This window comes from Oratosquilla oratoria, chromosome 1 (genome assembly GCF_046742065.1).
Source record: "Oratosquilla oratoria isolate Oo_2021 chromosome 1, ASM4674206v1, whole genome shotgun sequence".
Lineage (NCBI taxonomy): Eukaryota > Metazoa > Arthropoda > Malacostraca > Stomatopoda > Squillidae > Oratosquilla > Oratosquilla oratoria.
This window is the reverse complement of record NC_134777.1, coordinates 128,889,009-128,901,812: the sequence shown is the minus strand read 5'-3', so window position 1 is coordinate 128,901,812 and position 12,804 is coordinate 128,889,009. Positions and strand designations below refer to the sequence as shown.

Below are 12,804 nucleotides of genomic sequence, written 5' to 3'. Positions count from 1 at the left end.
ATTTACTACATTCTGTTCCCTTCCTCTTGTAATCTCTCATTCTTCATACAAGTTTCTTGCCATCCCCCCACCCAAAAAAAAAAAAAATATATATATATATATATATATATATACAAGTATGTTGTTCTTTTCCAACAGCCTTGACGTAGTGTGATATGGCCAAAACTTTACTTTCAGGCATATCTGCACTTTCATTCCTCTCAAATTATCATCAAGATTTTCTTATCCACATACTGTGATTCTTATAAGAAAAATCTGAAATCACATCATATCCACACAGGAGCATACTGCATCTCCTTCCTCCCCATAAAACAAGGAAAAGATAAACAAACAACAATGATGAGATAGTTTAATTAGTTGTTAGCAATTAAGGGGATGACTTCGTAAGGGCAAAAACGTCTTCATCGGACGCTGGAGTAGTGATGTCGCCTTTATGAAGGGAACATCAAGTTACGGGCATAAGCGGCTTCAGCGTTTCTACAACTTCCTAACTTTAGTCTTATGACGAAAAGTAAAAAGGTTTTGGAAAGTATTTTTTCTTTTCTTTTATAACGTATCATCTACAAATGAAGCTATGCTCTTTCTCTCACTCGCTCGAGGGATCTACGTACGGTCGCACAACGTTCACGCGGGTGATTCTGTGCATAAAATAACTTTCTTTCGCTATGTAAGAAACACGAACACAGGACCATTCGTAGGAATGCCTACCTATGACGTAACCATTCATTCGTCTCTTATAGTATTGCTTACGTGTGAACCGAGACTTTCCCTTTCATATAAAACTTCTTTGCGAAACGGCGCACACTTAATTAATGCTGACGCTACCTGGAGGGGGGAAAGTGTTTCACACTCTACGGTTAATGCATTACATTTTATAATGTTGGTTCTACGGAACGTCGCGAATATTCTCGGAATGAATACCTAGATATCATTGCTCGTTCCTGTCATCTATGTGATAAATGGGATATAAATGTGTTCTGCAAATACGTAATCAAGTGGAAGAACAGCAAAACCTTCTATAATCCGTGCGACCAAAGTCATCCGACTCCAATTCATTCTAATAGAAGACATCACAGGAATTATTCAAAGTTGTTATCGATGTGATGTTGAACAAAGTCCAAAAATAATTATTTTCATATAATTTTGCATATATAATCTATACATACACAAAGAAAATAAAGAAAAAAAAAGCTCTAATGGGGAGATTTCAAAAACATTAAACGAAAGATCAAAACGTTCACTGGGCTGACTTTCTTATACTACTTAAGAACCATCTCTACTCCTCCACACGGGTGAAAACCGAATACCCCTATCCTTGGAGATTTATGACTCGTTGGCCAAGTTCTTTCAATATCAATTTAAATCAACTGTCAGTCACCAACACAACTGGCATCTGGTTACTACCTAAGACCCAACATCAATAGATACATTCACCTATACCATGGCTGGATTTATAAAAGCAACGGGAATTAAATTACTGACAGTTACTATTTCTTTGTAGTTACAATTCTATATGAAAACTGCAGAATTTAGCTACCTTTCAGTTTTACAACGGAGAAATTCGAATGTAATTATGATTATTACCAGGTCCAATGTTTCTCTAAATTTTTTGAAAGTTGCCAATTAGCCCCTTATAAGGGGGAGAGGGCATTTTAGTATTTGCATTATTTTCTTTTATTGATATCCAACAGTCACATCATCTTTTCAACCATAGCAATTCAGAAATAAAAGCAAAAAAACAGGAATCACAGAATAATGTCATGTACAATCTAAGCCTCAGATATTACACTGCTACAGTATAAGCCATTATTAATGGTGTTATGATACATACTTGGCATTTAATGCCATACAATCAACCTAAAATACTTAAGTTTAGAACTAAAAGCTCACTTTCAACCCATTTCCGCAGTTGTGCACGTTCAACATTGTGTCCATACTAACACCATGTCATGACCATCTTGTAGGTTTCTGTGGCGTACCACAACATCCCATCGCTCGAGTCCACGTCCTCACCAGAGGGCTGTCTATCGTACTTTTGTGTTTAAAATACTAACGTCATATAACAAATATACACATGCAACAGTCATTTCACTGTACGAGTATACAGTCTCTTCCATGTATAGCATACACGCTACGATCGTGTTACTATGTTCACTACACCATGTTCCTCAAACCTGATTCCTTAATCAGATTCCACATCATGTCACAGTATAAAGGGTATTCTGACTTGGTAGACATTATTGCATCCTAATCCTTTAGTTACAGTGTAAAAGGTTACACTGTTTGTGCCAATATCATTCGATACCATTGTCATCATGATTTGCATAGCTATGTTGTGCAATAGCCGTCTCAATATTTTTGTATTTTTGCCACTTTTCTGTTATGTGGAAAGGCTTCCAAAAGAAATTATGAAATCGGTTGTTTCTGTAATTGGGAGATAGTATGTGTTGGATGTATTTGGTGCACATATATGTGTAAATTGTGTGTGTGTGTGTGTGTGTGTGTTTCACCATAATCTTAGATCACATGTTGGACTCGTGATTGACAGCTATTTCCCTTCCAAAAGAGAGCTCAGAGCTCATATATGACCAATCTATGGTTAATGCTGTGACCTTACATGCACACACACCCCCAACTCCCCACACACAAGAGTTGGAGTAACAACTCACAGCTCAGCGATACTGAAATTATTTCAGCCCTGGGCGGGATTTGAACCTGGACCTCCATAGTTTCAGCCGAGAACTCTACCAACTGTGCTATCGAGTCATGTGTGTGTGTGTGCGTGTGTGTGTGTGTGTATGTGTGTGTCTTTAAGTGTGCACATGTTCACAGCTGGTTAACATATATAACAGTTTGTGAAAGTGACAGTAACTGGTATGTCACAGAAGTTCTTGGGTGTGGTTCAACATCACAAAACAAAATTTGAGTTAGTGCAAGGGCTGTTGATTAAATGATGGGTACGACATTTGGCTGAAAGATCAAGTGGAGGCTGGATCAACAGAAAGTTAGACGAGACAACACTTTAACCCTATCACTCCACTTCATGACTTTAGTGCTTATACTCTTAGCTGCTGGGCAATTTTATTCATGCACGATGACCCTATGCAGCAAGGGCTTACCACTTTGACGACAATGTCATGGACATGCAAGTTCACCCAAGACCATAATGGTCATTGATGTACATGTTGTGGGTAATATGCATCTATAACTGCTGGTTATAGTCATGGCTGGTTGGTGGGTGGGTTTAGAATATGGTTGGTATGTAGTTGCATAGATATGTTGTGGCAGACTGGCAGAGGTAATAATCGATAGTCTTGAATTATAAATGATTGGGGAAAAATAGTAGATGAATGACGTATTTCACTAAACAATGGGTGAGCCCCAAATGGTATGGAAGGAGTACGTCACAACGGGTTTAGCCCTTCTGCCATCAAAGCAGTGCCACGGAGATGAATAAGATGGCCCAACAGCTACCAGAATAAGATAAAGTTCTACATAATACGGCTTGGGTTAGAGCGATCAGTGAATGCCCTGTGAACAGAAGCCAGCCTGCACATACAAGGTACAAGGTTCTTGGTCCTGGTTCTTGGTACTACTTGGTTTGTGTGACAAGCATGTGACAAACATAATCACATTAATTATTCTTTTTCAATACAGTCGTTCTTTACACTCTGCATGAGCTACCATTAGACTAATTCGTTCTGTGGAGGTACAGACTTCAGATCAAAGGATTTCTTGACGACTCAAGGTCCTCAGGAATCCGAACCCTGTCTCTTCACCGAAGAGAATTATTTATTAGTAACAATAAAATCTATAAAGCAAGGTACTGTACTGAAGGGACTGGGACTTGGGTGACGAAAAAAGTGTGAGAGATATTTGTGCAAGTGGTGTTACGAGTTTTCGGTGTCAAAACCTAGTGGGTGGTGGAGGCGGATGCCATGACTTGTTAAGGGGGACGGAGGAGGTTGTGGGTGTCTGTTGTGTTATGGGTAAACGTCACAGGTGTATTGGCTAAAAGTCTGGAGAATGGATCACCCGGCTGCTCGACTTAAGTCAGTTTGTTGGCGTCACTGGTTGGGCATAACCGTCGTGGTCTTCACTGCCCGATTCCACTTCAATCTCAACCATAGGGTTGATGGGGATGTACATAGGGTTGAGTGTGTCAAAGCCGGGGACCTGCCCACTTTCTTGTGTTTCTCCCGTTGTGGTTGTCTCTCCTTCGTTCTTGGGCTGTTGGTAAAGCATTGGGTCCTCGTCCATCTCCTGCTTGATGGATGATGGGTCTGAATTGCAGAGGAAGACCATTGACCCCTGGTTTATGTTCTCTCCACCCTGGACCGTCGTTCCCTTGCTGGTTCTGTTATGCACCTTGGCCGTGTTCCTACTGCGCCCACGCGATGACCGCGGCTTCGGGTTCTTCCCGAGGGCATGTCTCTGTTTATGTCTCCAGAAGTTGGCTCTGTCTCTGAAGGCATCGCCGCACTCCTCGCACTTGTATGGACACTCCCCAGTGTGGATGCGCTGGTGGGTGACCAAGTGCGTCTTCTGCGTGAAAGAGGCATCGCAGGTGTCGCATTTGAAGGGCCTCTCTCCTGTGTGCTTCCGCCGGTGCATCACCAAGTAGCTCTTGAGAATGAACGCAGCGTCGCAATCCTCGCACTTGTACGGCCGTTCTCCGGTGTGCTTCCGTTTGTGGGAGGTCAGGTTGGAATTGTATATGAACGTGGCATCGCATTCGTCGCATTTGAAGGGCCGGTCACCTGAGTGCTTCCTGACGTGTACCTCAAAGCTGGCCAAGGTGTTGAAGGTTTTGTCGCATTGACTGCACGTATACATGGCTTCGCCCGCTTCGACACCTGCCAGCTCAAGGCGCTGGTAATTAGCGTGTTTGACCTTGTGTGCAGTGAGGTAGTCCTTCTTTGTGAAGGAAGCGTCACACTCGTCACACTTGTATAGCTTGTCGCCCGTGTGTGTGCGCTTGTGTATGTTGAGGTGAGGTTTCTGAGTAAACGCAGCACCACAGTCATCACATTTGAAAGGTCGTTCTCCTGTGTGCTTGCGAGTATGAATCGTCAAGGTTGTGCTGTGTCGGAACGAGGCGCCACATTCTTCGCACTTATATGGCCGTTCACTCGAGTGTGACCGGAGGTGTGCCTTCAGTCCGGACTTCTGCACAAAGGCAAACCCGCACATCTCGCACACGAACGGACGGTCACCCGAGTGGTTCCTCTTATGGAAGCGCAGAGCTTGAACTGTCTTAAAGGCCGAATCACACAAATCACAAACAAATGGTCTCTCTCCTGTATGCACTCGTGTGTGATTCGTCAGGTCACTTTTCTTTTTAAATGCGGACCGACAAATCTCGCATACGAACGGCCTATCAGCCGTGTGGGTCCTTTTGTGTGCAACAAATTCTGCCTTGATATTGAAAGTAATATTGCACAATGTGCACTCAAACTCCTGATTTGTGTGTGTCAAGCGATGTTCATCCAAACTGCTCTTATCCGCAAACGTCGAAGCACACAAATCACACGGATAACCCGTTGGTCCATTTTCATTGTGAACGAGGCGGTGACGGGTAAGACTGTACTCGCAGGGAAAGCTCTTGCCGCACACACCACAAGAAAAGGATTTGCTTTCGCTTGACGTCTGAGGTAACTGCTCTAAGTGCGACTCGGGAGCCTGCTGTTCGTACTGATGCTTATGGTGTTTGAGGTGTTGCTGGTTGTGGGTAAAGGCCGGGTCGTCGCACTTGGTGCTATGAATTCTCGCATGAACCTTCATGCTACCCTTGGTCGTAAAGGAGGCACCACACACCTCACACCGGAAGGGTTTTGCGGCGGCATCGTTGATGAGTGAATCGTTGTCTGTAATTGTGTACCGGTGAGGATACTCTCCACTTTTCACTTTGTCATCGTGTCCCTTGTGACGCACATCAGGTGAGCTCTCCATATACGTGCTTGGTCCCTCCTGTAATCTCGCTTCCTCTATGTACCGTCCACTATCTTTGAATCCCGTGGCACCTGGAGGAGGAACACTCTGTTTAGCAAGGTCCTGCTGGAGGGCCACCTCTCTGTACTGCCCCTGGACACCCATGCGTGTGACGTCATCCACCAAGGGTCTTGTGTTGCTGCCTGGCGGTGAGGGCCGGTGCTCTTCCATGACATTGGTCCTGGCTGTCGTCTGCCTTGGGTCCCCGTAGTTGTGTCGTATGGTATTGGATGGTGTCCTTGGAGTGGTCATGTGCTGCCGTGTCCCTAGCGCCGTTGCCCTTGGATCGTTGAACTGCTGTCTTGGATCTGTAACTCCGCCATTAATTGGATGTGCTCTCAAATCTCCCCCATGGTGACGGATATCTGGAGTTAATCTATCGCCAGCCGTTGCAGCCGCTGCTGCCGCTGTCTGTATAGTTGTGGTTCCTGAGGTAGCTCTTACCTCGACAGGCTGCCCACGGCTTTCTTGTACTGCGGGTGAGCTGTGCTGTTGCGAGGAGGAAGACCCTTGTGTTGGAGGTGTGTGAGGGGGTGGAGGTGGAGCGTATGCATAGCTGTATGTATATGGGTACTGACCGTATGGATAGTTATACGGGTATAAGGAACTTCGGCTTTCTAAGCCAGGCGATTCAACAGAGAAGAGTGAATGGATAATTTCTTGAGATTGTTGATCCATATTTTATGTATAAAATTCCCTAAAATTTACGATGAAACAATCACATATACTCTATTGATCAACTTAGAAAAAGTAAACGAACATGTCTTGTTTAACAACTCCAGGGGAGGCGAGGTGCACCAGATATTCAAAGCTCTGTGTCTGCCTTGACGGAAGACCTATGGTGGTGCCTAACTTCTCGTCCCTTTCTTGGATTATTCAACTTCTGTGCATCCTGGCACCTGTAAATAAAATTACGAAGTTGTTATGCAAATGACCTAAAGTGACATGTTCTTAATTATTATGAATGTAACCTGAAACAATGACACACATGATTTCTTAAATTATTTCTCATACAGAGTTGCCTTCACCAATATTTTGATAACTAAAGGAATTCTATGAGAATGTATGGATGAAGAAATGACACAGTACCAAAAGGATTTTGTCTGGTTTGCTCTGTATTTTTTAAAGTGGATGAGAAGGGTGGAGGTTACCATGTACTGAAGTGGCGGGTTAATAAAAAAAATTCAGTCGTCAGGCCCTGACATGGAGATGCTGTGTTTTGCTGCAATGCCTCTGACCCAAGCAGTAGCCTGGGATCAAGGATAACTTTTCCCCACCACACCTCATCTCAAACACATTCAAACTCCCTACCTCTGCCAAACTCCAAGTATCTCTGCTCACATGATGCTGTGAGCACAACCATCTCTTCACACAATATTCTCCTTACGTTCATCCCAAAACCCCAACCTTTCATCTCCCCCAAGACATTCACTTGCTTCCCTCATTCCACAAGCCACCTCCACAGCTACTCCTCCATTCCCTGCCACAAATGATCCAAAATACCAAATCTTCAACTCCTCCAGCCTCTCTCCTTTAAAGCATACCTCCAACTCACTGCCACCCTCTACTATCATAATCTCACCATCCTACCTTTACATACATCCACTCTCAGCCCCCTCCTCTCTATTACCCTCCCAAACTCCACCACCTACCCCAGACCCTCCCCTGTCACAGTTGTAAACAGAGAGCCATCCACAAGCAACAAGCGGCAAATAATGATATCAATAATATTAATAGTAATTTCTATTCTATACACCAAAGGTTTTTACTCCCTTGTCAGGGAGGTAGCAAAGTTCAAAAGACACGTACCCACTCCCGCCCATTCCATTCCAATCCACCACCTTTTCCTCCCCCTCTCACCTTAGCTCCTCATGGATCATCTCTGTATCCTGCCAACTGCCCTGGGTCAGAAGCAACGCAAAAACACAGGGTATATCCACAGCAAAGCTGCTTCACTTAATTCATGATCTCCTGTCAAAATATCACTCACACATAACCACTCCTTACCCCTCTCCCATCCTTGCATCACAGTCCCATCTAAACACAGCCTTCTCCCTTCCCTGCTGAACAGATATTCCCCTCTTGCTCAAAGCACCCTTCATCCCATCTATCCATCTCATCCTTGGTCATCCCCTTAAGTTCACTCCATCCACCTCTGCCTTCCACACCTCTTTTACTAATCTTTCTTCCCTTATTCTTTCATGTGTCCAGACCATCCCAATAATAATAATATCATCAATATTATATCAAATGGAGAGGGGAGTTGCCAATTAAGTGAAGTGGCCTTGCTGCATTGCTTCTGACCCATGGCAGTGGGCAGGGAACAGGGATGACCCATCATCCATGAGGAGCTAAGATGAGAGAGGGAAAGGGCAGTGGCTACCTTCCTTGTACAGGGGAAAAAAATCCTTGGCATATAAATTATATCAAACAATTTTATTTAGCCAACAGGAAAAATACATATTCATGGGAGAGGAAGCTAGATGAGTCAAGAGGCCCTTCAGTCTAACATTAGACCCAGAGTGAAATAAAATAATCTGATGTTCACTTAAATAAAATCTGTAAAGCACACCACCATAACGAATGGGATACCCAATCACCTGTTTACAACTTACCAATAATCTTCTCGAGTATGTATACAAAATCAACTCTTCAGTCCATATTTCTGATACCCTGCAGCTGTCATAGAATCAGGTCAATACCCTGCAATAAAATACAAGTATTAAAATATTTATTACAGCTAAGGGAAATAGAGATTACTTGAGGCAAAAGGATAAAACAGACCTGGTTAAATAAATCATAAAATAGACACATTAAGGTCTTCATAATGTTAAATTACTGTGAACTCTAACAAAATATCACAGGAAACAGGCATTGCTATATCTGAACAAATTTATACACAATAATGCAATTCTTGGCAGGTTCTTTCTCATGTACTGGAAGAGACAGACCTCTCCCTTCACTCTGGCACCCATCTGCCCTTCACATCCAATGACGGGATGTTGTAATAAAGATCTGCAACCTGAGTACCTGAGGGTTGTTCATCTTTACAAGCTAATATTTGGGATGGCTGATCTTAACAAGCTTAACCTATCCTAACCTTAATTAAATGACCATCACTGTTATTGTGATTTACATTTACAAGCTCATTTCTGGAGTTGCTACTCTTTACATGATGATATGTGGGGTAGTAGCTTATACTTACATGGGTACTCTTGGGTTGCTGATATTTACAATATACCAATGATTTGTATTTTGCTAGAAATAGATCTTCACTTCTATATCTCATATACCAAGGGCTTCTTCCCCAATATAAAGGGGGGTGGCCAGTCAAGTCATGCACCCTCTCCCATTCACCTTCCTTGTTACTCTCTCATCTTAGCTCCTCTGTTTATCAGACATGTTGATAAGTAGAAATGATTAAGTTGCGCTTTTGTGCCTTCTGCCATGAGTTTTGCAAATTTATTCATATTGATTGATATTTCATCCTATTAAAAGTAAGGTAATTGTGATTGTGTTGCTACAATGTCTTTCAATCAATTAATTCTTGTAGGAGAACTGTGCCCTTCAGGAAACTAGCCCAGAAATCACACTGTGAAGAGGTTGTGTGTTGGTGTTTGGTGAGAGTGCACGATAATGAAGCAGAAGGTGTTTGGTCTTCTGTGTGGTGGTTGCCTCTGGGGAAACTGGTTTCTAATACCAGACCAATTCTGTGTTGGTATTGTTTTTGTGCACACTGGTGACCTGAATGTAGGCATTCCAGTGCAATTGTTGCATGTCGCAGGAGTGGCATCTCTGCTGGGTGGTTGATTTCTAGGGAAATTTGCCAGACAATGTTATGGAGTACTTGTTTTATCATCTAAGAGTATAAGTTCTTGTATGGACATATTTTGAGGTACTAAGTGTAAATATATATTGGTGTTTGAGTAAATTACTGCTTTTCTTTTTATGTTGCAATTGGTGGGCTGCATTTGTGTAATGTAAGGTTTAAGGGCTCTTGTGGACCTGTGATACTCATATGCTGATAAACTGAAAGAATTTTGATTTCTGTGTCTAGATGCATAAACAAGTAGTTCTTACGAGTTCTTTATACAAGCATACCCTACAGTGATAAATGTTTCCTTCTTCTGCGTCACCCACCCCCACACAGGCACGTGACACCAAGAGGTCTGTAATTCATCATGGTCTTGGATAACATGTCTGACTCATAATCAATGGCTATCACCTTTCTGGATGCAAGCTCAAAGCTCATACACCTATGAGTAATGCTGAGACCTTACACAAACTAAAGCACACCCAACTCCTTGCCCATGAGAGTTGGAGTGCTGGCTTGCTGTAGAGCAATGTTTGAAATTATTTCAGCCCTAGGTAGAAAATTATCTAGGACAGCTGGGTTGGTGGTTGTGAATGATACCACTGGACCATTGAGCCTTATCTAGTCTCTGAAACAGTGTATCTACACTGTTCACCCCAGTATCTTTAAACATTTCCATAAAAAATACACAAGCATGCAGATCATATGTATTACTTTACAAAAATTAAATTATTTTAATTTGCCTAGCTCCCCCAGAAATCAATCCATCAGGTAAATCATTCCCTTGATAAGGTTGAACTGCAATGACACATCTATGTTCAGGTTAGCACCCGACACTGAATGAGTATCAGTACAGAAATGTCCAAACAATAGATGCCATGATGAAACACATTTGCTACTGTCCTATACTCTCTTCCATTATTGACTTATGAGTTGTGGTTCAGTTCCTGGGGACTGTCGGTCTCTTGACATTGTCATAAATAATTAAAATAAATTTTATATTTTCCATTTTTGCTGCAAATATAAAAAACTAAATCTTCAACTTATTTTTGAAAAACATTGTTAGGACAAATTTTAGTGTCATAGAATTTATCATTCTAAGTAAATTTTTAGAAGTGCACATGTACACAATATTGCAATAGAAAATTAATAATTTTGTAAATTATAATACATCAACGTAATATACGTTATTCTTGGTGGAAATCAATAATAGAAACAGTTGCTAAAAGCTATTAACAAAAATAGTCACTTTGACTACTTGAGACGCCATCTTTGTTTTGGTAGAGGCAAAGGTAAAAAAAATTAAAGTATGACAAATTTGTCTATTCTAACCTAATCACTTAACCAAACCTAGCTACCTAACCTGCATTTAGTACAGCAGTACCTGTAATTCTAGAGATTATCAGATCATCACCATCGTCATCTCCAACATCTGAATTTATAAAAACAAAAATGGCATCTAAATGAGTTGATGCAACTTCATTTCTGCATAGCTTTTAGCAACATTTTTCGATATTGATTTCCACCAAGAAAAATATCTATTACATTGATGCATTATAATTTACAAAATTAATGTTTTTCTAATGCTATACTGTGTGGGTGTGCACTTCTAAAAAAATACCTTATTCCATTCAATAGTACATTCAAACTGAGAAATTTGACATCCATGTCAAAATAAATACAAACAAATGTTTTTTAAATTTTTGTGTTTTCCACTCTCTTGCAAGGAATCGTTCTCTGCCAGCCTGTGTTACAATCTATTTACGGTTTTTTACTTCATAGCATCATTTGCTTATTTTCAGTTTGATCAATATTTACAAATTTAAATTTGATAAATAATGACATTTCTTCAGCACATGTGTTCTATATTTTTCTTCAAATATTTAAACTATAAGTTTTGTTTCTAAATGTATACATACATATAATTTCTTTACATACAATGATCGATTTTGTTCCCAATTTTTGCTATTACTTCTTGATATAAACAGACACTCAATAATATCTAACAATTACAGATGAAGAAACAACCTATAATAAATCATTCACGACATGAATCTTTAATGATGCTTCCTGAAATCCCAGTTTCTTGGGGTTCTCCTCGTGTTCATCATAACATAGATAAACATTTCAGATATTCCATCATTTGATATTGCTCATCAACAACACTGGTATATTACACATAGCCATACAATCATTCAATCAGACTGATGCCTAGATTCTTGAGTTTCATTGTAAATAATAATCAAATCAAATAAATATCACTCTTTTTCTACATACAAATGTACCTGGTAAACAAACTTACAAAGTTCAATTATCCTTGCCTAGTCCTTCTACAAAAACCAAGCTGACAATGGAAATGCCTCAGGTTGAAATGCAATGTTCATGAAACCAAGTCCATTTTCATGACAACTTCACAAATTCAAACCGCCGGTGTTCGAATCGTGAATGGTATTTACTTTATGTTTACATTGTCTAACCACAGATATGATGAACAGGCTCAAGCAACTAAATTGTTTGGAAACATCGTTTGTTGCCGTGCTTCAGGGAACTATCAGACTGTAGGGTTATTGCAAAATTACGTCGGTTTGCATGCTCAACAAAATTATATCCACTGTGCACTTGAATATACATGACATTTTTTACCTTGACATATTTTATCCTGAAATCCCTCAGGGGTCGTGTGATTCTTAGTTACGCTTCGTCTACCAAAACAAACCCAGTATCCTATCACCTGTGTACTTATGCAAGTATATATTGGGATTGCAAATGTTCTTGAAATATGTTAAGATTGGTCAACAATATTAGGGAATTATTTGAACTGAGATTATTATTGATTATATAAGTATGGTTCATATTCCTAACACTATAGTATGAAAGGATAAAGTCAAAGCCGTGTACATAAACTCGAACATCTTTTTCTGCTTCTAAATTTTCGACATTTTTACTAACTTAATTTCTCATTTTACTCTTGATGTCATCATTGTAAGTGTCTTTGATAG

The 12,804-nt window shown here is 40.8% G+C and overlaps 1 protein-coding gene across 3 annotated transcripts; it reads right to left on the bottom strand.

The window, feature by feature from the left end:
- Positions 1 to 335: 335 nt before the first annotated feature.
- Positions 336 to 12,539, bottom strand: LOC143026865 (uncharacterized). Of its 3 annotated transcripts, none has more exons than XM_076187647.1 (3): positions 12,449 to 12,539; positions 8,607 to 8,694; positions 336 to 6,890 (listed from the first exon to the last, which is right to left on the bottom strand). In XM_076187647.1, exon 3 carries the CDS (start codon positions 6,667 to 6,669, stop codon positions 4,054 to 4,056), a length of 2,616 nt encoding a protein of 871 aa, XP_076043762.1. In that variant the 5' UTR covers positions 6,670 to 6,890; positions 8,607 to 8,694; positions 12,449 to 12,539; the 3' UTR covers positions 336 to 4,053. The 3 variants fall into 3 exon arrangements, with proteins under 3 accessions (XP_076043762.1, XP_076043767.1, XP_076043773.1); XM_076187652.1 differs by lacking the exon at positions 12,449 to 12,539 and adding an exon at positions 12,108 to 12,389; XM_076187658.1 differs by lacking the exon at positions 12,449 to 12,539 and adding an exon at positions 9,197 to 9,217.
- Between the last annotated feature and the right edge of the window lie 265 nt (positions 12,540 to 12,804).

Bases quoted from the DNA above. Each gene is read 5' to 3' on its own strand.
- LOC143026865 (XM_076187647.1), bottom strand. From the start codon at position 6,669: ATGGATCAACAATCTCAAGAAATTATCCATTCACTCTTCTCTGTTGAA.